General features: G+C 48.1%; 1 protein-coding gene and 1 non-coding gene across 2 annotated transcripts in view; one reads left to right on the forward strand and one right to left on the reverse strand.

Moving 5' to 3' along the window:
* The window catches only part of ARHGAP44 (Rho GTPase activating protein 44), a 142,386-nt gene that overhangs the window by 20,366 nt on the left and 96,583 nt on the right, over positions 1–25,437 (reverse strand). Inside the window, exons 7-13 of the mRNA XM_060135668.1 lie at positions 24,092–24,209; positions 15,216–15,284; positions 12,920–13,001; positions 12,339–12,466; positions 6,568–6,679; positions 6,075–6,156; positions 2,356–2,436 (exon numbers count right to left, since the gene is read on the reverse strand). Of these exons, the coding sequence (XP_059991651.1) occupies positions 2,356–2,436; positions 6,075–6,156; positions 6,568–6,679; positions 12,339–12,466; positions 12,920–13,001; positions 15,216–15,284; positions 24,092–24,209 (672 nt within the window). The remainder of the gene's footprint in view (positions 1–2,355; positions 2,437–6,074; positions 6,157–6,567; positions 6,680–12,338; positions 12,467–12,919; positions 13,002–15,215; positions 15,285–24,091; positions 24,210–25,437) is intronic.
* Positions 17,685–17,757, forward strand: TRNAG-UCC (transfer RNA glycine (anticodon UCC)). Its single transcript has one exon. It is a non-coding gene; the product is annotated as a tRNA-Gly (tRNA).

The following is a 25,437-nucleotide window of genomic DNA, read 5'->3' on the forward strand; positions in this document are numbered from 1 at the left end:
TCACTCAGCTGTCAACACTGGCTTCGATTAACCCTGGCCAGAAAAATTCTCCATCTTTCCTTCTGACCCACGGCACGATGACTGAAAGTCCTTCCTTCTTTTCAAACCTCTGTCACCTGTCACCCTCCCTGTGTGCAGAGGTGAGAAGCAGTTTGGTGGGGCCATTAACATGCTAGGGGTGGCGTCCCCTGGGGTTAACCTCGGTGGGGCTCTGAGAGCCAATGAAGAAAAAGTTAAACCTAGACTTAGTATGTGGCCCAGCAATTCCACTCCTAGAGAAATATGTCCACACGCAAATGTGGACACGAATGTTCCCAGCAGCATTATTCATCACAGCCAGAAAGGGGAGACCAGCCACATGTCCATTAAGGGATGAACAGATGAATCAAATGCAGTCCATCCGGACAAGAGAATACTCTTCAGCCCTAATAAGGAATGAAATACTGACACGTGCTACCACACGGAGGAACCTCAGGAGCGTGATGCCAAGTGAAAGAAGCCAGACGTGGAGACCCCACGCTGAATGGTTCCATCTCTATGAGGTGCCCAGCACAGGCAAACAGACACGGAACGTAGATGAGCGTTTGCCAAGGACTGGCTGGGCAGAAACGGGGAATGACTGCTACTGGGCACAGAGCTTCTCTCTGGGGTGATGACAATGTTCTAAAGTTAGACAGTGGTGATAGCTGCACAGCTCTACAGATCTACGAAAAGCCCTTCGGTTGTGCGCTTTAAAAGGGCACGATGGTATATGAGTTGTATTTCAATAAAGCTATTATTTAAAAAAAATCAGCAAGTGAGCTGTGCACAAATGAGGCATAAAAAGAGACCACAGCAAACCCGCCGGGCCGCACGGAGGCCCCGGCCTGTTACACGGGCGGCGGGTCCAGCCCCCTTCTGCCTGGACAACGGTGAAGTGGTTCCTTCAGGAACCACTTACCTCCTGCCCACGGAGCAGAAGGACCACAGAGGCCCCTAAAGCTGCCAGTGGGCCCCCTCCACCCACAGCCTCTCCCGCCACGTCATACCCTCCAAGAGGCCACACACGCCTGGACCAGGACGTGGGACCTGAGCTGAGTCAACCCACAGGCTGGCCGGTGGCCTAGCAACACCTGAAGAGTCATACCCATCTGATTCTTGCTGTTGGGATTTTGTTTTTCAATTTTGGATACATAAATTGACCAAGTTAAGCATTTTAAAGTGTATAACTCAGTAGCGTTAAATACTTTCACACTGTGATGCAACCATCGCCACTACCCATCTCCAGAATTTTCCATCACCCCAAACTAAAACTCTGCACCCGTTAAATGACAGACCACCTGCTGCTTCACCCCCTCAAAGCCCCTGGCAACCACCATTCTACTTTCTGTCTCCATGAACTGACTGCTCTATGTACCTCTTATGAGTAGAACTGTTCACTATTTGTCCTTTTGTGTTTGGCTTCCCTCGGTTAGCGTAAAGCCTTCGAGGTTCATCCATGCTGTAGCAAGAATCAGAATGTCCTTCCTTTTGAAGGCTGAATATCGCACTGTATGTGCACTTTGTTTACGGACATTCGGGCTGTTCCCACCTCTTGGCTATTGTGAATCACGCTGCCATTGACACAGGTGTACAAAATCAAGTCCCTACTTGCAAAATCTTTTGGGAATATATCCAGACGTGGAATTGCTGGGCCGTACAGGAATTCTATGTGTAAGTCATGGAAAGTCGCTCCTGGGGTTTTTAACAGGAAAACAGAAATCATCAGGCAGATGGCAGCAGCAGCTGAAGCTGAAAATCTGCCTCTGAGGAAGTACCCAGGAGAGGGGCAGGGCCAGGGGCAATGCTGGTACAGACAACGTGATGAGGAAGCAGGAAGTGAAATCCTGGCGGAAGCAAGAAAAGTAAGAGACAGACTCGTGGGAAATTGCTGCTGAAAGGTGGAAACCACAGAATATTCTCCCGGCCTCTTCCTCCTGCAGCCTAGCTCCAGGACACACCTGCCAAGTCCAGCTCAGGGTCTGGTCAGCTTCTCCGCAGTGTCCACGGGCCCCCATCTTTACAATAAACCCCCGATATCTGGAGACAGCCTGCATTCATCTTTGCTCCTTGCAAATCAAAGAACTTAACTGCATTAGCCAACAGCTGGCCAGGTAGCCTGCGAAGTCTCACAGTCCCTTTTAGTCTGTTTCCTCACGTGCGAAATGGTAATTCACAGCCTCCCAGGGCTGCCTGAGGTTGAAAAGAGACCCTGCATGGTAACCATGCTTTGGACACCATATAACACCATGCCTGCCAGTGACCATGCCTTTTGGCCCGGAAACACGTGTCTGAGGCTTAAATAACCTTGACCCAGTGTCTCCAGGGTCCACTCACCGGATGTTGTTGTAATTGGCCTTGGGCAATTTCTCACAAGCATTCCACAGAGCCTGGAGCCTCGTGTCCTGCTCCTGGATGCTGGGAAATTAACAGGAAAAGCCATTGGTTGAGCACGAATCGATGAAGTCCCACCGGGATTCATATTCACCAGCCATCGAAATATTTGAGAAAAAGGAACCAGCCAGTTGTTAGTGATCGTATCAGTAAACTATTATCATGCAAATGTTTGGTTCTTATTATTTCCCCCTCTAAGGTCTCTTTCTGTCTTGCCTGGGCTATTTGAACAAAACTTCCCCTACACAGGTCACATGGCCCAGGTGAATGGGTGCCGGGGCAGCAGGTGAGGGAGGAGGGCAGAGGCCAGACACCTGGCCTCTGGAGTGGGCGGGGCTGTGGTGTCATCAGGAGGGCGATTCTGTCACAGCAACAGGACACCAGAAACAGGTCAACCCCACTTTCACACCACGGTGGTAGCTGACTGGCCTGTTCCACGGGTATCAGTTAATGCACATTAAGTGTCTTGTCATCTGGCACATAATAGATGCTCAATAAACACCTTCTGAACAAGTAAATTACATGAACTCATACAGACATAAGGACATCTGACCCTTGAAGACATAACTCAGAGATGGATAATTTCCATGACCAAAGGATTCTCTACTCTACAAAAAGATTTGCTCTGAAGGTTTCTTTATTGATAAACCCTGTAAGGATTAAAAGAAATTACTTATAGGACTACATTTTTTAATTTACTTTTCATGAAAACCTACATCAAGGCTGACACGGTTAGGAAGGCCTTATGTTCAAAGAACCTTTTCTCGAGAAAAACTAAAAAGCAAATGCCAACAGGGAGGCCCAGCTCTGACCCCTTGACCCGGGGCCCAAGGCAGGGCAGTGGCCGTCGCTGGGTCCCCAGAAGTCCTCCCTCCCATCCTGACCCAGGCAAGAACATCTCCCTTTTCCACTCCTCAGCCCTTGGAAGGGCAGATTCTGCCAAGACCTCCCCTTCAATAAAAATCAGCACCCACGTACCGAGGGTCTCCCGTGTGCCAGGCAGTGTCCCAAGGGCTGGGAATCAGAGGAGACCGTTGCCTCCCCCGCCCTGCCCCACCAGCCCAGCTCACAACCTAACCAGCTACACAAACACAGCCTCGAACCCGCAGATCAGTTCTCCACAGAGAAAGAACACAGGGGATGGGACGGAACCTGACTGCCAGCTGCTTGACGACTGGGTGCCAGGAAGACGGGCCCAAAGAGTCCGAAGGAGCCCACCAGGCAAAGGTTTCGGGGGAACGGTCGCGTGGGAGGGGATGTCCAGCACGAAGAGGGAGAAAGCCTGGGAGTGACGGGAGCCTCGGGCCTTCCTGCCGCCTCTGGTAGGCCTGGCTCAGCCTCTGGGCTGCTCCGTGCTTCCTGCACGGAAACGCTCAGCACACGTGACCAGACAAGTCCCAGGCCACCTCGCCTGGCAGATCCCTCACTACTGCTCCTGCTGTCTCCCGCCAGTCCCCGCCCCGACTTCTGGACGGCCCGGCCAGAGGCAGAGCTTCCCTGAAGGCCAATCCCCCGTGAGGGTGAGTGCGGCTCTCTGGTGACATTCAGCTTCACCAAAGGTCAATGGTTATCAACCCAGTAGCCTTGGGAGCTTTGAAACAAAGAAAATGACACCAGAGTCTCTGAAAAGGAGGTCCAGGCATTGAACCTAGGTATCTTTTAAAGCTTTGCAGGAGACTGATGCACACAGAGGGTTGAAGGTGGCTGTCCTGGGCAAAATTACCTTCGTTAGAGACTGTGGCCTCGGGGTGGCCGCCGCCACCACCATGCCCAGAATCTTCACGCACAACATGCATCTCCTCCAGGGGCAGAAAGAAGCCTTTGCTTTCCCTTGGTTCCAAGACCTGAGCTCTTCGAGGCATCCGCTCACCCCTATTTCCTAATGGAGCCCAGCTTTGTAAATCATCGGGAACGGTCTCTCTCTGATCCGAAGCAGCCGGCTGCCCTCTCCTCCTCCAGCTTGGAGTCATCAAGACCACCCACACATTCAGCAAATAAAAGGGGCAGCGTCCAACAAAAGATATGTCCTCACTCATCGTCGTGCCCAGGACCCCCGCGTCATTCTAGAGAGGCGTGGAGCGCCGTGAAGCACGTGGGCTCCGGAGCCGGACTCCTTGGACTCACATCCTCGTCCTGTCACTTATCAGACGGCAAGTAACCTGCCATGAACACCTGCTCTGTGACTCGACTTCCTTATCTATAAAATAGGGAAGACAGCACAACCGCCTTCATAGGGTTGTTGTGAAAATCAGATGAGTTAAAAACATATAACGAGCTTAGAACGATGACAAGCCTCTAATAAACACTCAACAAATGGCATCACCTGTGATTATTAGGATCCCCGTGGGCTCTAAAACTCACTTTCCACCATGAGATGCAGGAATACCAGGCAGTCAGCCAGCCTTTTAAAATGCATCACCTCTATTCTACCTTGGATAAAAAAACAGAGGTGTGCACGGTAACTGGAGCGGGCTTTTTCTAGCTCTGCACACGCCAGCCTGGCTTCACTTCCAGGTCAGCTGGGTTCTCCTGCAGCCCCCGTTCTTACGGAAGCACACACGCACTCCAGCATCCTGTTGGAGCAGCTCAGCTGGCTGCTTTTCACTACTAAACCCCATGATTAGAGACCCCCAGGAGTCATCCTTTCATGGGCACCGAGCTCAGTCCTCCCATGAGATGTTCCTCTCCCTCCTGTATCTTTTTCTCCTGGACCATCTCCACCCTCATCTCTCCCAGCCTCTCTCTGGTGCCCGTTCTCCTGTGTCCTCCCTAGCCGTGTCCATTTACTCAGTAAACACTGATTCCTCCAAACAGTAGCATGTACTGAAGTCAGCTCTTACTGAGGGCCGAAGAAAATACATAATACAATACTAACCACGAATCAAGTGAGGAAGCAAGGAATCCCACGCTTCGGAGCTACACAGGTGACATGGCTGGGGCGTCACCTGCTGAGCACCAGCCCCCCCGATCTCCATACCCCACCTTCCCAATGCACGACCAGGGTCTGGGCCTCCTTCCTGCCACCTCCCTGCTGAGGCCCCCCCTCCAGGCTCACCTTCAGGAAAGTGGGGATGGTGTCCACTGCCCGGACATTGTATTTTGATGTTAGTTATTGTTAATATTTTTTACCTATTACAGATGAGGGTAAAGACCCCTGTCACCACTCCCTTGTCCTGCTCTTTTCTCCGGAAGGAATCATCCCCACCTGCCAGTGTGAGCCTTTCCAGAACCTTCTTTCATGCAGTTACACATTTATAGAGGCACTCCTAAAATTGTATCGTTTTGAGTGTGTTTTTTGTATTTCTTCTTTTTAAAACAACAGACTATCCTGTGGGTTCTTGGTAACTTCAGTTCACTCAAAATTAAATCTTCGGACCTCTACACGTGAGCAGGAATAGCTCTACCCGTTTTTCGAAGTGCCGCTGGGCACGTGAGAGTGTAGCTATACCGTATTTTATTCGGTCATTCCCTTCTGCTATTCAAGGTGACCGCACGACCAACACCCTGGTACACACTTCCCCGGGCACACGTACAAGCCTTTCCCCGTGACACATACCAAGAAAGGGGTTCGCTGGATCCCAGGTGGCATGCTTTCACAATTTCCATAAAGACTCCCAAATAAACCACAACCCAGAAGACACCCCGAAACGTGCTGTACTCACTTAGAAGCCTGGATCCACTCATCGTAGAGCTCAAAAGTCATCAGAGGTTCTGGCAGCTCCCGGAGGTAAGATTTCAAAGCTCCTGGACATGAACACCATATGGTCCGTGAGCCACTGGGACACGGCAGAGACACATGCTACCAGCCAGCGCCATCACGGGGGCCACGTCTGGGGACGGTTCCCCGACCCACGTGACAAGGTCACACGGTGGCTGCCGCGTGACCGGATCCGAGGCTCTGGTGCGGCCGTGGGCCCTGGGCTGGTGACCACACTGGCCTCCCCCCTCATGTTTCCCACCCTCGCCCCTTCCCCTGGCACGTGGGGGATGGGAAGGCCTCCCTTCAAGGGCCACAGCCACCAGGGCTCAAGCGGGGTCCTGAGTGGACATGCCTGGAGCATGCTGGGAAGCCCGTGGCTCGAGTGGCCCCGACACGTGGCCGCACACCCTCCACGCCCACCCCTCCCCCGGAGCCCCCCCGGTTGCGAGGCCCACCTGCAATGGCGTGGGGATCTGCTGAGCACTCCTGCACGTCCACCACGCAGCAGTCCAGGGCAGCCTTCAGCTTCTTCAGCTTGGAGGCAGATGGGGCTACTCGGAAGAGGCCCTGCGACAGGACAGGGGGTCACAGGGCAGCCTGAACCTCCAAGGCACAAAAGCAAAACGGACAGGCAGGGGTTTCCCTGGTGGCCCAGTGGTTAGGAATCTGCCTGCCAATGCAGGGCACACGGGTTCGAGCCCTGGTCCGGGAGGATCCCACATGCCGCAGAGCAGCTAAGCCCGTGCGCCACAACTACTGAGCCTGCGCTCTAGAGCCCGCGAGCCACAACTACTGAGCCCATGAGCCACAACTACTGAAGCCCACGCGCCTAGAGCCCGTGCTCCGCAACAGAGAGAAGCCACCACAACGAGAAGCCCACACACCACAACAAAGAGTAGCCCCCGCTCAACGCAGTAGAGAAAGCCCACGCACAGCAACAGAGACCCAACACAGCCAACTAATAAATAAATAAATAAATAAATTTAATTAATTAATTAAAAACCTGACAGGCAGTCTACCCACCCTGTTCCTCCATGATCAGCTAGGTGCCTTCTTCTCGTCACCGTTTATCAATATTGGAGCGGCAGGACCCAAGCCTCGCCCACAGCTGTGTCCCCAGCGCCTAGTACGGGGTGACCCAGCGTTCTGGTTCAGTACGCATTTGTTGGATAAATGAACCCTGGGCACTTTGACTTCCTGTTCTTGTGTATTTAAGATACATTTTGGAAAAACAAAAACACTAATTTGAAAAGATACATGCACCCCCATGTCCACAGCAGCGTTCTTTACAATTGCCAAGACAGGGAAGCAAACTAAGCGTCCATCAACAGATGAATGGATAAAGAAGATGCGGTGTATATATACAACAGAATATTACTCAGCTGTAAAAAGGAATGAAACTGTGTCATTTGCAGCAACATAGATGGACTTGGAGGGTATGATGCTAAGTGAAATAAGTCAGACAGAGAAAGACAAATACTATATGATATCACTTATATGTGGGATCTAAAAAATACAACAAACTAGTGAAGATAACAAAAAAGAAGCAGACTCAACACATACAGAGAACAAACTAGTAGTTACTAATGGGGAGGGCCAATATAGGCGTAGAGGATTGAGAGGTACAAGCTATTAGGTACAAAATAAGCTACAAGGATATACTGTACAACACAGGGCATACAGCCCATATTTTATAAAGACTATAAATGGAGTATAACCTTTAAAAATTGTGAATCACTATATTGTATACATGTAATTTATATAATATTGTACAGCAACTATACTTCAATTTAAAAACAAGGATATATTTTGGAGAAAACTTTGACTGAGACCTGGTCAGAGCTGGAGGTCTAGGACGTGGATGCATGCACAAAGGTCTACAGTGTGTGTGTGCACCTGTGTCTCTGTGTGTGTCTGTGTCTTTGTGTCTGTGTCTTTGTGTGTGTGTGTCTTTGTGTCTGTGTTTTTGTGTGTGTGTCTGTGTCTTTGTGTGTGTCTGTGTGTCTGTGTCTTTGTGTGTGTCTGTGTCTTTGTGTGTATCTGTGTCTTTGTGTGTCTGTGTCTGTGTCTGTGTCTTTGTGTGTCTATGTCTTTGTGTCTTTGTGTGTCTGTGTCTTTGTGTGTCCGTGTCTTTGTGTGTGTTTGTCTGTGTCTTTGTGTGTCTGTGTCTTTGTGTCTGTGTCTTTGTGTCTGTGTCTGTGTGTCTGTGTCTTTGTGTGTCTGTGTCTTTGTGTGTCTGTTTCTTTGTGTGTCTGTGTGTGTCTGTGTCTTTGTGTGTGTGTCTGTTTCTTTGTGTCCTTGTGTGTCTCTGTGTGTGTCTGTGTCTTTGCGTGTGTGTCCGTGTCTTTGTGTCTGTCTTTGTGTGTGTGTGTCTTTGCGTGTGTATATGTCTTTGTGTCTGCGTATCTCAGGAGGCACAGGGCTACACCTTGAGGAACTCATCAAGGCCATGCCCTCAGGGGATGGGCAGACTGGGGGTGGTTACAAGGGAGCAACACCTCTGCCTCCTGCAGCCCCTTCACGTTTTATTCTTAAAGTTACTTTTGAGTCATTGTCACCTCTTCCACGTGAACCGCTGCAAAAGCGAGCTACTGCCGTATAAAGGGAGAAGGAAGCCAGGGGCGTGTGGAAGGGGAGACACGAGTAGGTCAGAGTTGGAGGGGAGCCCCCAAGTCACGGGGAAGGTAGACGCGGGTGGAAGACCCATTGGTTCGTTTCACCTGCTCAGCTCCTGAATTCTATGATGCAGCCCAGACACTGAGACGCTGGCAGGACCCCCCTTGCTCCTTTAACTGTTTATGGCCACTCAGATTTCCAAGTTCCTTCAGAAGAAAACATGCCTCATCCGGAACACTGAGTTTTCTGCCTGCTAAGACTGCTAGCCCCCTTCTCAGGATAGGGTATGTCAGATAAATCGATGTCCAAAGCTCTACGGCATCCCCGTGAGGAAGTCTCGTGAGCACGTTTGGACCAGTGCATACGTAAGGCTGCTACAGCCCCAAAGCAGGCTGCACGTGCATCGAAGGTGCGGGCGAGACCCTTGTCAACCACGCCACGGCCCTGGGGAGGGCAACCACACCCGGTGATGGGCGGAGTCAAAGCGAAGGCGGCAGAGTTTTCAAAGAGAAGCTTTTAGATTTCTGATGGTGTCACTGAGAGGGCTGCTTCATGCAGTGACAAACATCGGGGGTGCAGGGGTGGGAGGCTTGTTAAAATAGCTCATGAGTCCAGTTTTGGGGGCGTGAGAGGACAATCTGCATGGAAATGTTGAGGACATGGCAGAAAACTCAGGAGTGGAGCCCACGGGAGGACGAGAACCCTGAGTCCTCACTAAGGTCAGGTGAAGCTCTCAGAGAGGGTGATAGCACCGCAGCAGAGATCAGAGCGAGCAGAGGGCAGGGCCGGGTGGTGCAGATTCCCCCCGCTGCTGCCCTGATGCTGCCGGCAGGGGCGGGGGGGAGCCAGGAGTCCAGGGAAGAGCTGGTTTCAAGGACGACTATGTTAGCAACTTCACAGGCAGTGATGGCCAAGGCGGCTGAACTAAGTCATGGGAAGTAGCAGTGGGGATCCCTGGGGACCACTGAGCACAGCTTCAGCCCAGTTATGGGGGCAGAAGGGACCCAAAAAAGAAGAGGAGTGAGTGAGTGAGTGGTGGTGAGGATGCAGGAGCAACAGATGATGAGAGCTACTTTAAGAAACTGGGTAGCACAAGCCACTACGGAGAACAGGATGGAGGTTCCTTAAAAAACTCAAAATAGAGTTGTCATATGATCCAGCAATGCCAGTCCTGGGCACATATCCAGAGAAAACCCTAACTAACAAAGATACATGACCCCCTATGTTCATAGCACCACTATTCACAACAGCCAAGACATGGAAGCAACCTAAATGTCCATCAACAGATGCGTGGATAAAGAAGTTGTGGTCTATATATACAATGGAATACTACTCAGCCATAAAAAAAGAATGAAAACAATGCCATTCGCAGCAACATGGATGGACCTAGAGACTATCGTTCTAAGCGAAGTAAGTCAGACAGAGAAAGACAAATATCACAGGATATCACTTATATGTGGAATCTAAAAAAATGATACAAATGAACTTATTTACAAAACAGAAACAGACTCACAGACTTAGAAAACAAACTATGGTTACCAAAGAGGAACGGGGGTGGGGGAGGGATAAACTAGGAGTTGGGGATTAGCAGATACAAACTACAATACATAAAAGAGATAAACAACAAGGTCTACTATATAGCACAGGGGACTATATTCAATATCCTGCAGTAAATCATAATGGAAAAGAATATGAAAAATATATACGGATAACTGAACTTTGCTGTACACTTGAAACTAACACAACATGGTATAAATCAATGATACTTCAATAAAAAATAAGTAAAATAAAAAATTTTAAAAAAGAAATTGGGTAGCATAAAACACAAAACCAAAGTGCAAGGGAAGGAATATGAGGCTGTGGTTGGGTTGAGAGAAGAGATTTTTCTAGGCTTGGGGCAACCTGAGCCTACTTGTTATTAAAGAAGAGCTGAAGCAAAGCTGGAGGGTGGGGCGGACAACGCAAGTGAGAGTGAGGCCTGGCGAGAGGCAGAAAGGTCCGGAAAGAGCAGGTGGGAGAGTCAGGAGACAACACGGGAGAAGTCGGAGGACCTGATCTTCCAGACCCTGTTCACACTGAGTCGGCATGTGAAGGCAGCAATAAATTCTTTTCACTTTTTTATAGAATAATACTGCACAGTTACATTTAGAAACATTCCTTATCTTTCAGAGACACACACACTGAAGTCCTGCGGATGCAATGACAGAATGTCTGGGATAGGCTTCAAAACGTCCAGCCAGGGGCTGGGGCGGAAGGTGAAGGTAGAGATGGACCTGACTGACCATAAGGCAGATGATGAGGTGCAGTATCTTCTCTTGTCTTTCAGTTTTTCCATAATTACAAACAAATGATGGGGAAAGAGTAAGCCAAGTTCACCTCCCTCCATGAAACCATCCCTCAGGGGCTGAAGAGACCTTATCATCTTTTCACTGGTAATATACATGAAAATGCCTGGCACTTAAAATGGGGTAAAAAACCCATTTATTCCCATCCCTTCCTAATAGCTGAATCTAAAACACACCTGGCTTACAGGGGGCAGCAGACATACAGCTTCATCGTTCGTCAGCTTCCTCCCCTTCTGCCCACTCCCTCTCTGCCCCCGGACCTAGTGATACTTAGAGTGCTTACTGACTGTTTTGAATGAATCAGGTTTATGTGACAGATGCTAGACTCCTCTCCCCTCATAAATTCATAAGCCCCCATCTCACTCTTTTATATTTTGCTCAGTAATAAATACCCTAAATAAATACTGATTGGCTGACCAGATTAAATGAAGATGGAGTAATGATTTTTAAATTGCCTGTATAAGAAGCCAAAGATGAGGTCTAACTCCCAGGAAAACATTTACACAACAAGAAAAACAAAAGTCACCAACGTCTCTTTACATGTGGCTCATACGAAATGCTTTCTAATGTCTGTATCAATCATATTTTCAGGATCTCTATAAAAAGGTTATGATCAAAAATGTTAAAAGGTCTATTTTTTCAATTAGAGAAAGAGGAGGTGGAGGATCAGAGGGGGAAGGAAGGGGAGGGGGAGGAGGAGGGGAGGAGGGGGAGGGGGGAGGAGGGGAGGAGGGGAGGAGGGGAGGAGGGGAGGAGGGGGAGGGGGAGGAGGGGAGGAGGGGGGAGGGGGGAGGGGGAGGAGGGGAGGAGGGGGAGGGGGAGGGGAGGAGGGGGAGGGGGGAGGGGAGGAGGGGGAGGGGAGGAGGGGGAGGGGAGGAGGGGGAGGGGAGGAGGGGGAGGGGAGGAGGGGGAGGGGAGGAGGGGGGAGGAGGGGGAGGGGGAGGGGGAGGGGAGGGGGGAGGAGGGGGAGGAGGGGGAGGAAAATGCCCCAACCAGGTTAAAAATGCAGAAAGAAGGGCCAGAGCCGGGCTGTAAGATCCTCAGGGCCAGTGGTATCATTTCCCGCAATCCACCACTGTCCCCGGAGAGCGAAGGCTCATGACAGAAAGCAGGACCGGTTTCAGGAAGGGCAGCTGTACCGCGTCTTCATGGGTTTGGGTTTGTGGGGTTGGACGAGGACGGTAACAGAGAAGGAGACCCCAGAGGCTCCATCTCACGGACGAGGAGACCTGCTCAAGGCAGAGCTCGGCTGTGCCCAGACCCACCTCTTCCTGCATCCCACACTCCAGCAGCATCGTCACACACGCCTCGATAGGGAAGGCAATCTCCCGGCCGCTGATCAGGAGGTGCTCCTCCAGGGGCTTCCCGAAGGAAGGTTTCTCCACCCAGGCCTCTGTCGGGGGGAGTGGAGCAAGAGAGGGGTCAGCGAAAGGGGTCAGTGGAGGTCACCCATGTGGGCATCTTCCCTTCCTCTGCTCACACAGATTCTCCTAAGTCTACCAAAGACACGGAGCCCAGCTAAGTCTCCATTCTTGGGGTTTTGGGGGATGATGGGGGGAGTGGGTGGAATGGAAGGCCAGCCCATGTGAGCAGAGCCGGCGGGCTTCCTGTCACCCACGCACCTCCACGCATGCCCATGCACACCCGACTCATCCCCGTGGGGCAGTGTGTGTGAGTGTGCTTGGCTTCACTGCCGCTGGGGCAAGGCATCTGCTAGGGGAGGTCCTGGGGCTCATCTAAACGTGGCACTGCTCGGGGTGCAGCAGGTGAGCCAAGCACAGGGCACCAGGCTTCTCTGGGAAGCAGGCTCCCCAGCCTCCCCGGTCCCGGCAAGGTCTGCACTCACCCTGCTGTGCTTTTATCTGAGGCAACACGGCCTGCAGGAGCGTCAGCGACTTCCTGTGGTACTCGGCCTGCACTTCTATGAGCTGAGGAAACACAAGAGTGAGCATTACCCTTTGCTGAAGGGTGGGGAGCACAGGCTGCCGCGCCATTGGGGTGCCCTGCTCTCTCCTCCATCCACCCGCGATGAGGGGCATGTGTCTCCTTAGCCTCTGCGGCAGGGAAGTGACCACACATGGAAGTCTGGAAAGCAGGGGAATTGGGGGGGAAGACAGGACACCCCAGGGCTGAGCCTGCCCTCACCGTCACCCCACCTAGTGAGCACCCCACCCCCAGTTCTCCCGGTAAAAGCACCGAAGAGGTGCAACAATGAAGGACTACAAATGGAGAACACATTCAGAAATCCGTGTGCCTGTGAGATGGCGCTAAATGCCACGAGCCTCTATATATCTCGATTTCTGCCAGAACAGTTCAAGATACAACTGGTTGGAAAACACGTGCTTGCTCCACAATCCTCTTCAAGTGTCTCGGGAGGTAAAACTGCTTTGGTTATCGTGATGCAGGCCAAAGAGCAAAGTCCTTCAAGATGTTCTACTGTGCCCATCTCACTACTAAAAAAGCTGCTGAAATGGTGATAAGAGCAGAGGAAAACCTGTGAACAACAGTCACTTCATTTATTTTCTGAATCTCTACCTCCTCCTCCTCCCAAAAAAATTGCGCATGTGTGAGGGAAAAGGTGGGAGTCACTCTGCTGAGAAGTCTGGTGTGAAGAGTAGCTTCTGTGATCCCCAAGGAAGACGAAAAGGGAATTTTTAAAAAATCAGAATGTTGCAATAAATGGTACCCACATGGCAATCAGGTAAGCTAATAATGCTTGGAATGTCAAGAATGTCATTCGTTTCAGAAACTCTAAAATGAAATATTATCTTCGCAAATAAAACTGATGGAATATACTTGAAAATTACTGTGCGCGGGCTTTCTCCAGTTGCGGCGAGCGGGGGCTACTCTTCGTTGTGGTGCGTGGGCTTCTCATTGCGGTGGCTTCTCTTGTTGCGGAGCACGGGCTCTAGGCACGTGGGCTTCAGTAGTTGTGGCTCGCAGGCTCTAGAGCGCAGGCTCAGTAGTTGCAGCTCAAGGGCTTAGTCGCTCCACGGCATGTGGGATCTTCCCGGACCAGGGCTCGAACCTGTGTCCCCCGCATTAGCAGGCGATTCTTAACCACTGCGCCACCAGGGAAGCCCAATCCCACTATTTTAAAATAAACTTTCCAAGTTGGAAGAAGTGCCTATCAGCTCTCTCTCAGGGCAGAAGAAACTCTGGCCTTCTCAGCCACTGATGCCCACGCAGGGAGAGTGCTGACTGCCCACAGCTCTGCCCCACGCTTATCAACACATTTAAACTTCTCAGAATTCCTCCTCCTCTTTCTTCCCTTTACCTTCCCTCCTTTTCTGTTACTTCCTTGACCATAAAGAGATGCTTTGAGATTTGAGTTTCATTCCCAACTTTAAAAGCAGGTGAGCTTAACTGGATTTTTCATTTGTATTTTTTCTTCTCAAGTTTTTTTTTTTTTTTTCCCCCAGTTGCTTTGTATTTTCCCTGGTAAATAGACAGGGTCCTAATTATTTGGGCCCGATCATTCAAGTATGGATGACTCAGACCCTGTTTCTCTACTCTCTAAATCTGCTCTCACAAATGAAAGACAGGCAAACAGGCCGTATCAATCCTCGTTTACCTACTTGCCACCGTCTTGGGCAAAAATCTAGATTAAAAAATGAATACGCGCCAGGTGGGGTTTTCTTCTTCTTCTTCCCAAGTTCCTTACTGATGATAGATTCAGGTTTCTCAGCCTTGGCGCTGCTGACATTCTGAGGCTGGATTATCCTCTGTTGTGAGAGTCATCCTGTGTATTGCAGGATATTTAGCAACAAATTTGACCTCCACCTCCTGGATGCCTGTAACACCTCCCCTCAATGGTGACAGCCACAAATGTCTCTAGACATGGCCAAACCTCTGCTGGCAGAGAAGACAGAATCACCCCTGGTTGAGAACCACTGCCATAGATCCCTGAGTTGCAGTCATCTTCATGGATGAAGCTGAATTTTATTCTTGGGCTTTTGGAGAAATCCATACAAGGAGAACTAGAAGGCAGGATTTATTCACAGGTAGAACAGCCAAAGCCCCATCCGTTCTCAGGACGTGCTCGATCTAGGGGTCCTCGGTTCGAGGCCGACGTTCCTCCCTGTCCGCACCGTGATGCCTGTAAACAGACTTCAAGCAGCCTCACCTTTCTGGAAACTTACCATCTGAAAGTAGTTTGCATAGTCAATTTCTTTGGCCACAAAACTGTACATGTCAGCCGACAGCTGGTCCTGTAGGGGGGAAAACACAAGATAGAGAGTGGGTCATGCGGGAGTCTAAGCATCACAGACGAAAGAGCCTTAACCGTGGTTGATCTCATTTTTCCTAATACTTGACAGATTACAAACTTTGCCTGTGGACATTCCCCCGTTTCCCAACCACGGCTCTAGAGGATGAATAAGCGGGAAAAGAACACCTAAGCCAGTGTTTTCCCAGGGCGTTTATTTAACACGTGGGCTACATCAAGAGTTAGGTGAGCTGGTATGGGGGAGTGATGCGCAAATTACTTCCCTGCATCTCTGTGGCAGGCGCCACCGTCTGAGGCAGCCCCGCCAGGTACAAACTGTGCTTCTGCTTTCCTCGTCTTGCCGTCTCTTCCCTTTGATGATGCTACCTGCCTAGCTCTCCTTCATCCTCAGTTCTGATTGGTTGATCACCAGCATATGGGAAAGAAACAGAAACACACCAAGTCGTGGGACGCTGGGTAAGACAGGTGGGCAGGGGAAGGACTGCTGATTCCAAACTTGGCAAAACCTGGACTCATCCAACATCACACACAAATCTCATAGTGTGAACAGTCCCCCACCGCTGAGTTTCCCATGGGACCGAGAACCATGGCTGAATGCTGTGTCTGGTTCTGAAAAGTGTTCCCTCCAAGGAGGACAGTTGTCTGTTTCACAGAAACACTTCCTGCAAGGTGCGATAAAAGTGCATCTTGAGCGGACGTAGACTTTGTCAATAACCGTATCTTTGGACATGTCACATCTCTAAACTTGTGTGTCCAAGTCCTGTGATCTCTGACATCCCTCCCTATTTGGTAGCCCTGAGGTAGATCTTCAGAAGAGATGCTTAGTTAAGGAGAAAAGAGTCTATAATGTTCAAGCTGAAGTAACATGAAAATATCACCCCAGTGCTTATAGCAGCACTATTTCCAATTGCCAAGATATAGAAGCAACCTAAGTGTCCACTGATAGACCAATGGATAAAGAAGATGTGGTGTATATACAACGGAATACTACCCAGCCATAAAAAAAGAATGAAATCTCGCCATTTGTAACAATGAACAGACCTAGCGGGCATTATGCTAAGTGAAATAAGTCAGACAGAGAAAGACAAATACTGCATGATCTCATAGGTCGAATCTAAAAAACAAAACAAAACGAAAACAGACTCATAGAGAACAAGCAGTAGCTGCCAGAAGGGAAGGGGTTGGGGGGTGGGGAAAATAGGTGAGGGGGAGGGGTTGGGGGTGGGGAAAACAGGTGAGGGGGAGGGGTTGGGGGGGTTGGGGAAAACAGGTGAGGGGGAGGGGTTGGGGGGTGGGGAAAATAGGTGAGGGGGAGGGGTTGGGGGTGGGGAAAATAGGTGAGGGGGAGGGGTTGGGGGTGGGGAAAATAGGTGAGGGGGATTAGGAGGTGCAAACTTCCACTTACATAATAAAGAAGCCACGGGATGTAATATACAGCACAAGGGAGATGGTCAATAATATTGCAATAACTTTGTATGGGGACAGATTGTTACTAGACTTATCGTGGTGATCATTCCATAATGCATGCAAATGTCAAATCATGTAGCACACCTGAAACGAACACGATATTGTATGTCAGCTATATCTCAGTAAAAAGGAGGAAAAAAACAGCACAAGAAAGCTGACCCAGATGCTGAAGGAATTAAAGCGGCAACTACATGATTCAGGAAGAGCATTCTGCACCGACTGCAACCACCTCAGCAGCTTCTCCGGCTGCCGATTCAGCTCTTCTCAGTGAGCACGGGGATGGGAGGAGTAATCTGCTTCCTTTTCCAGGATCCTTGACAGGCAAACATCCTTACAGCATTCTTGTACACAAGACAATAGAACCAAGATCCCAATTTCAGACGAGTAGCTACCAAGAGTTCAAGGTAACTTTCCCAAAGAATACAAGGGGCTCTAGGACCACCCACCTCGGTTCCCTCCCACCAGAGCGTCCCTACCATAAATGCCTAATCTGTCAAAGGTGCAAGAGAAAGTGGTTTTGTTGGAACTCAACCTTGTCTGCCGTCCCCCCAGCAGCCTTGGTCTGGAAACATCCATCGCCAGCCTGACAGGCCTAAGGGAGATATTTCAAGTCAGGGAAAAACAAAGGGTGGAGTGAGAAAAATGGCTCGGCAGACAGAGGAAAGGAAGCGAGCCTCGGAAGGGACTAAATGCCGTATCAAATCACCTTCAACGACTCAGCAGATGATCTTAGAGAAGTCGGGCCAACTGTGCGCGCCCTCAGGAACACGACAGGATTTTCTGAAGGTACGATCACATTACCGGCTTAGGAAGTTAACAATATAGACTCCAAGTAAGCCACACAAGTGAGAAATAAACGTGGAAACTTGAAATCAAATTTCTATTCATCTAAATAAATAAAATAAATATTGGGACTTCCCTGGTGGTCCAATGGTTAAGACTCTGTGCTTCCAATGCAGGGGGCCCGGGTTCGATCCCCGGTTGGGGAACTGAAAGTCCACGTGCTGCGCAGCACGGCCCCAAATTTAAATATAAATATTAATCTAAATTATTTATAATTATTAATACATGTTATCAATTAAATTTATTTTATTCATAAATATCAATAGAATATTTTTAAAAAGAAATTCCCATTACTCTAAATCATTAGTGAATTTTCTTTATAAAGGGAAAAAAACCTTCCATTAATAATCACCAGAATTTTATGTATTTAAAAAATCATTTGTTTTCTGATTTTGCAACGGATCCATACTCAAAAACAGACGAAGTAGAAAAACAGATTCACCTGTAATCCCACCACACAGAGATAACCGTGCAGAGATAAGCACTATAAATACTGACATTTGCCCATTTTGTGCTTACTTTAATCAGTCATACGATTGCCTGGTTTACCAAAAATGGGATCAGACTGCTTGGTAGCTCACTTGGATTTTGGATTTTCTTCTGGCTGGCAGGCCTTTTTTTTTCCCACCGATGTTTTTATTTTTTAAATAGTACCTGTTTTTAACTATGTAATTCTATAATACATTTTAGGAGATAATAATTCAAAGCTCCAATGATTCTCCCACCATAACTTTAGAAACCTTTTACTACCCTTTGAAACATTTATTGCAATTTACCACAATCAAAATACTACACTTGTGATCAAAATAATTTTGGGAAATTCAATTTGTATAGTATTAACTCTTCTCATCTAAAAACACCTCTCAGTATTATAAAGCCTTCTTTGATTTCCTTAGTAATATTTTATAATTACCCTATATTACAAAATGTTACGGTAGGATTTTAGATATTTCTGTTGTTAAAGAAAATCCCCAAGATATTTATAAATACTTGTCTCTTAAGTACTTTTTCTTGGTAAAAAGTGAAACCTTGATTTTTCCCGCTGACTTCGGGTTTCCTATCTGGCACGTAGAAGCTCAGTCCTAACAAACGTAAAGAGCTGCAAAAAACTAAAAAACCAACAACTCGTTTCAGATCCATCAGAGAAGTGAGGGTACAGGGCAAACCACTGCCCCCAAACCAGAGAGGCAGACAGGTGAATACGAGAATCACAACTTACTGGAGAAGGAATCCGGGAGCAGAAACCTCCGTAGTTTCAGGAAACCCTGAACTGTAATTGACAAACCGCAGAAGGCTCAGGGTGGCAAGTCTGAGAATTAAAAACTCCAGGGAACGGGGGAGCCCTCACACGTTTGCTGAGTTAAGTTCTCACAGTGAACATCAGAGAAAAACCCTCTTTGGCTTTTGCCAAGGGGAAGAGGAAAGGTACCATTTTGAAATGTTTTAGAGCATTCTACTCTTAGCAAGACCTACCCTTAGGAGAAACTTTTTTTTTTTTTTTTTTTTTGGCCGCGCCGTGGGGCTTGTGGGATCTTAGTTCCTCAACCAGGGATGGAACCCGGTTCAACCCCATCTCCCTGTTCATCCTAATCACAGGACTACAGAATGCTTCCCCAGCTCCCACACCTGACTACTACATCACTAACGGCCTACTTACCTCAGTTCCCTTTACCCAGTACACATTGTGTCCACCTTTCGATAAAACTTGCAAGGCATACTAAAAGGCAAAAACACAGCCTGGAGAAACTGAACAAGCATGAGAACCAGAGTCAGATGTGTCAAGAATGTCGGAGTTATCAGGCTAGGAACTTTTAAAAATATGATTAACATGCTAAGGGCTTTCATGGAAAAAGAAGGCAGCATACAAGAACAGAAGGATCATGTAAGTAGAGACATGGAAATTCTAAGAAGGAATAAAAAAGAAACGCTGCACCTGCCCACCTGCCCCAGGTACCAGCAGGTTCCGTCTTATGGAACCCACCTTGACTTGGTTTTCCTGGATCTAAAGTTCTCTGGGTCTAAAGACAAATATCGTATATTAACACATATATGTGGAATCTAAAAAAATGATACAGATGATCTTACTTGCAAAGCAGAAATAGAGACACCGATGTAGAGAACAAGAGTTCTAATACCAAGGGGGAGGGGAGAGTGGGATGAACTGGGAGATGGGGATTGACATATATACACTATTGATACTACGTATAAAATAGAAAATGAATGAAAACCTACTGTACAGCACAGGCAACTCTACTCAATACTCTGCAGTGACCTAAATGGGAAGGAAATCCAAAAAAGCTATATGTATCTATGTATACGTATAGCTGATTTGCTTTGCTGTACAGTAGAAACTAACACAACACTGTAAAGCAACTACACTCCAATAAAAATTTTAAAAAAACCAAAAAACAAAGCTCTCTGGGTCTAAAGGTCTGGGGAGCTCTGCTTGGGCCTCGCTGTGCCTAAACACAGGGAAACCAGGCTGCCACCTTGCTCACCTCCAGCCCACAAACTTTCCTTTTGCTGGGCTGCCACAGTGTAGGAGATCCAGCTGAGAGAATACAAAGCCATGAAGCTAGAAGGGGAAGTGACCCAATTAGGGCAACCCAGAAAGGGAAGGGAGGAGGACCACAGGGGATGTTTAGAACAGCTGGCAGCCAATGAAGTAGAAATAAAAGAGGAGTCAGAAGAGAACTTTAGAGAAAACATCAGTGCCTGCTCTGAAGGGGATCGGCTCCGCACACAAGCAAAGCTGCTGAGAGCACAAGGCGTGGTTTTATCCACTGGATGTGATCATCCTACAGTTCATATGATGAAACAGAGGCCACAGACCAGACAAGATAGCTATGAAAGAGGGTGGGAGGTATTGAATATTATAATTGCTATGAAGTCATTAAAAGAGACATTGCACAGTATTATCCCAGGAACAGACAAGCAGATGAATGGAATACAGAGCCCAGAAATAAAGCTGAGGAGTCAGATGATAGGATTTCACTTCAGGGGGAGAGGTGGCTTATCTAATGAATGAATTACCTCTTCATATGGGGGAAAACACCCAAATCTCTCCTGCACGCCACATACAAACATAAATTTCGGGTATATTAACACGCACAAAATAGGTGTATAAGATGCATTAAAGACATTAAAACAAAATTAAAGAAGAAAAATTTCTTAACCTTGAGGTGGAAGGTGCCTGATGGACCACCTGGGGTCTTCTCCCATACAAAGGAAATACAGGTATATGATCAAGTGCTTAATGGCAGACATCACTATAAACAAAAATCAAAAGACAACGGCAGACTGGAAAAAGTATCTGCAGCACAGCAGATAGAAGGAAGTTTAATATCTCTAATTATACAGAGAACTTACACAAATTGCTATTAAAAACAATAGAAATACTGGTCCGACTGCCAATACACATAGACAATTTGACAAACTAAGAAGGTCTAAAAATATAGGAAGAATGCCCAATAAAAACACAAAGATATACTGAGGACCACTAACATCCTGGGAAATTAAAATTACAATAACATAGGGATAGCTTTTTTTCCCTCACTGAACGGGCAAAAACTGAAAACAGGAAAAACATACATTACAGAGAAAGATAAAGTGAAATGTCCAATTCTGTTTATTAGTGGTGGGAGTATAAATTGCAGTTTCCTTTCTTTTTTTTTTTTTGATGTACGCGGGCCTCTCACTGTTGTGGCCTCTCCCGTCGCGGAGCACAGGCTCCGGACGCGCAGGCTCAGTGGCCATGGCTCACGGGCCCAGCCGCTCCGCGGCATGTGGGATCTTCCCGGACCGGGGCACGAACCCGTGTCCCCTGCATCGGCAGGCGGACTCTCAACCACTGCGCCACCAGGGAAGCCCCAGTTTCCTTTTAAGAGAGGTAAACTGGAGCTTTCCTGGTGGCGCAGTGGTTAAGAATCCGCCTGCCGATGCAGCGGACACGGGTTCGTGCCCCGGTCCGGGAAGATCCCACATGCCACGGAGCAACTAAGCCCATGCGCCACAACTACTCAGCCTGTGCTCTAGAGCCCGCAAGCCACAGCTACTTAAGCCTTCATGCCCAGAGCCCGTGCTCCGCAACAAGAGAAGCCACAGCAATGAGAAGCCCGCACGCTGCAACAAAGAGTAGCCCCCGCTCGCCGCAACTAGAGAAAGCCTGCGCGCAGCAACGAAGACCCAACGCAGCCAAAAATAAACAAATAAAATAAATTTAAAAAAAAAAGAGAGAGAAGTAAACTGTCAATACCTATTAAAACTTAACTAGTATACATAGTCTTCTACCTAAAAATATCACTTTTGGGGATCTATCCTATAGGGCAAAAAAGTTACCAGTGTATAAGAATATACATAAAACGATGTTGATTATATCATTTTTGTTGATGCCAAAATACAAAGAAACAAAACACATTAGTTTGAGTATCTACCACTAGGAAAAATAGCTAAATATATCATGGTAGATACCTCCTTACTAAGGAATACTGTGCACAATATTAAGACTAAGTTAGATCTACAGCTACTAACCTGGAGAAATGTCCAGGATGTACTATTAATTGAGAAAAGTGATAGACCAATAGAAACAACATGACTGTTTCATAAACACACACATACACACAAACACAAAACAAGTACCTAGAAAAATGCTATATATGAGGGCATATTTGTATGATTATAAAAAAGAAAAAAGGGTGGGAGGCTAGGTAACAGGTCCTAACACTTACTTCCTTATCCGTATAACTTTTATGGCCACTTGGCACATCACAGGGCACGTTGTTCACAACAAATCTTAACAAATATTGTTGAGAAAGGCAAACTGGTCACCTCCTTTGCAAACAGAGGGGTGGGTTGGTTGGTTGCTGGGTAGGAAGGGAAAGAATTATTGGTGTTTTCTTAATATATTTTCAAATTGTTTCCACTGGTTTTGGTGAACATGCAATACTTTTGTAATCTCTGAAAAGGAATTTTAATCTATTTTTTGGTAAAAACAGCCTATGTAAGAAGCTACCCAAGACTGAGTGAAGCTATTAAACTTTTACTCTAATGCGTTTGGACATTTGCATTCAGCAGCTCCCCTCACCACTTTTTTTTTTTTTTTTTCATTCCTGGCCACTCCGTGAGGCTTGTGGGATCCCAGTTCCCCAACCAGGGATTGAACCCAGGCCACAGCAGTGAAAGCCGGGAATCCTAACCACTAGGCTACCAGAGAACTCGCCAGCAGCCCCTCTTAACATCACCCTGCTGTGTCTAGTTAAGAAGGAATTTTGTAAGAAACAAGATTTAACTGAAGGACATGAACCCATGGTAAATGGGTAGAGAAGACACAGAGGAAAAGGGCAATCAACACGAGAGAAGAGTGCTTCTTCAGGAATAGCACCAGCTAGATCTTTGCCATAGACACAGGAATTCAAATGAGAAACCAGCTTTACCCACAATGAGTCTTGGGTCTGAAGTATTGGTCTAACTTTGCTTGGCTCCATAGAACTGGAGGCTGAGAGATAACAAATCCTTTCGAGATATTTTTGATGTTTCTAACTCCAGAGAGAAATTCTATCTGACTGTGAATGTCACCTGAATGCAAGGTCTGAATCACCTGTACAGGGTGGTCATAACAGCAGAAGCTGATGGACAAGGTAAGACTCAATAAAGCCACAAAGAACAAAGATGTATGCATGCTAAGTGGCCACTCTCCTGTAAAACTGTATGTTAGGAAGACAACAGATACCAGCATAATTCTAGAAATGTGGTATTTTTGTTCCTTAGATCCAAACCAAAACTGGCATATCTGCATGTATACAGATGTACATATACACAGAGCATCAAGAATGGGTATTGCTGACAAAGCCCCATAAAACGTTTGTGGGGAAAGTAGATGAGAAACATTTGAACACGGGTGATGGGTGATGAGGGGCACCTATCGCTCCCGAGGGCAGAGGCACACTTTGTAGAACGAGGTCCTCCTCTCCTGACAAGTGGAAGGTTTTCTTTGCTGCACGTGTCTCCTTGGCTAGCATTTTAACTTCATAGATACAGGTATGTCTCCCGCGAAGCAAAGGACTGATAAAGTGACTCAGGAAACAGTAAAAGGCAAACAAGAAAATAATGTAATATCAACAGGGAGTCAAGGCTCATCTATTGTCTAAACTCTCAACTGTTCTGGGTGGCCTAGAATCTATGATTTGGGGCTCAGATGACTTACAAAATCTTCGTGGAGAAACCGAGGCCACTTCCTCCTGGCCTACCACGCAGGAATATCAGTGATCACGCACTGCTGTCCCCCCGCATCCAGGTCACCATGAAAGCCCCAACTCTTAGGGCTCATGCAGGACTCTTTGGAGGTGTCAGCAGGCAAGCCTGGGGACGCTGATTCAACCAGAGGCTCACTGTTAGGGCTTTCACAGACCTCCAGCCAACAGAAAGGGACTCCCTTAGGGCTTCCCCATCTTTCTCAGTGGAGGGGAGCAAAGAGCTGGGTACCCTGCAAATCTCCACTCTGTTGGCAGACTCCTCCATCTCCTCCCTGAGGGCATCCGCTTTGGCACCTGCAGGCTGTAAGCTGCTGGACAAACCCGAAGACTTGGAAGTCTGCTGCCACCTGATGGGAAAGAGGAGACAAAGAGGAGAGGTGTGAGACAGGTAGAGAAAGCCTTGGGGACACTGTGGGAAGCAGAGAAATAGCTGGTCATGAGTATCACCCAGGGAACGACACAGCCTCATTCCAAAGGAGAGATAATGAAAGGTACCCAGTACCAGACCAGGACAAAGGGGGCTCCGATGTCCAAGCGGCAGGACTGAAGGAGGCTGAGGATAGCGGCCACTTCAGACAGAGCAAGGATTCCCCGATTTGCCATCATCCTCCCTACTGTCTTCTGAACACTCAGGCCAAAGGACCTCACCACCGCTTCCCCTGAAGCACGGTCCATGCCATTCCTATTAGCTTCCTGCCTATCCTGAGGGCTGTGAGTTTCGAAACATTCACCTACTTGGCTGAAGCCAATCACGGGTGCTAAGTGAGAGGACAAGTGGGTAAGATTAAAACAAATGTGAAAGCAAAAGTCTCCACTGGTAAGCACTAAGCAGCCTCTGATCAACACTGCAACACCTCATTTATATTTTCTTAAACATTTATCTCTCTGCAGAGAATACTGGCCTTCTGAGGGAGCCCCTTGGGAAACTTTAATGGGGAAGCACAAATATTTCTGGTTGCTAAGTCATTATCAAGGAATTACTGAAAGCAGGCCCTGAAAGAAGGTTCTAATTATGCTAAGATGCTAGTAGCTATAGCAGGGAACAGCAGCGGGCCTCTCCCCCTGAGGCTGTAAACTCAACAGCCTACAGGGCCCAGCAAGTAGGAAAAATAAGTCAAATGGGTCATTATCTTAAAATCTCGCCCACCCAATCCTTTATTTCCTACTTGTGACAGGGACAGGGGATATAAAGCTGTTTCTCAGCTCTAAGAAAAACAATCGGCGTAATCAGGACGACAACGGCTGCCCATGCCTGGCTGCGGTCTTGGGAAGTCAGGAGGAACAGGGAGGGGACGGGGACCTGGCGGGGGTTCACTGGAGGGTGATCAGGGCTGATGGGGCCCAGGCAGGAGGAGTGTGGCCCACAGGTTGCTGGATGTTCCAAACTGACAAGCTGCGAACTGTCAAGCGAACTCATCAGATGAAACGTGACAGCAGATTAAATAGCATCCTCTGGAACCTGCAGGCCAACCGCGTACGGACCAAACCAAAGAGGCCTGCGGGCTCCATGTGGCTCTCGGACTGTCCATCCAATGTAGACGCAAAAAGTGCAATTTTACCCTCATTGTGAGAATC

The sequence above is a fragment of the Lagenorhynchus albirostris genome, chromosome 20, assembly GCF_949774975.1.
Source record: "Lagenorhynchus albirostris chromosome 20, mLagAlb1.1, whole genome shotgun sequence".
Taxonomy (NCBI): domain Eukaryota; kingdom Metazoa; phylum Chordata; class Mammalia; order Artiodactyla; family Delphinidae; genus Lagenorhynchus; species Lagenorhynchus albirostris.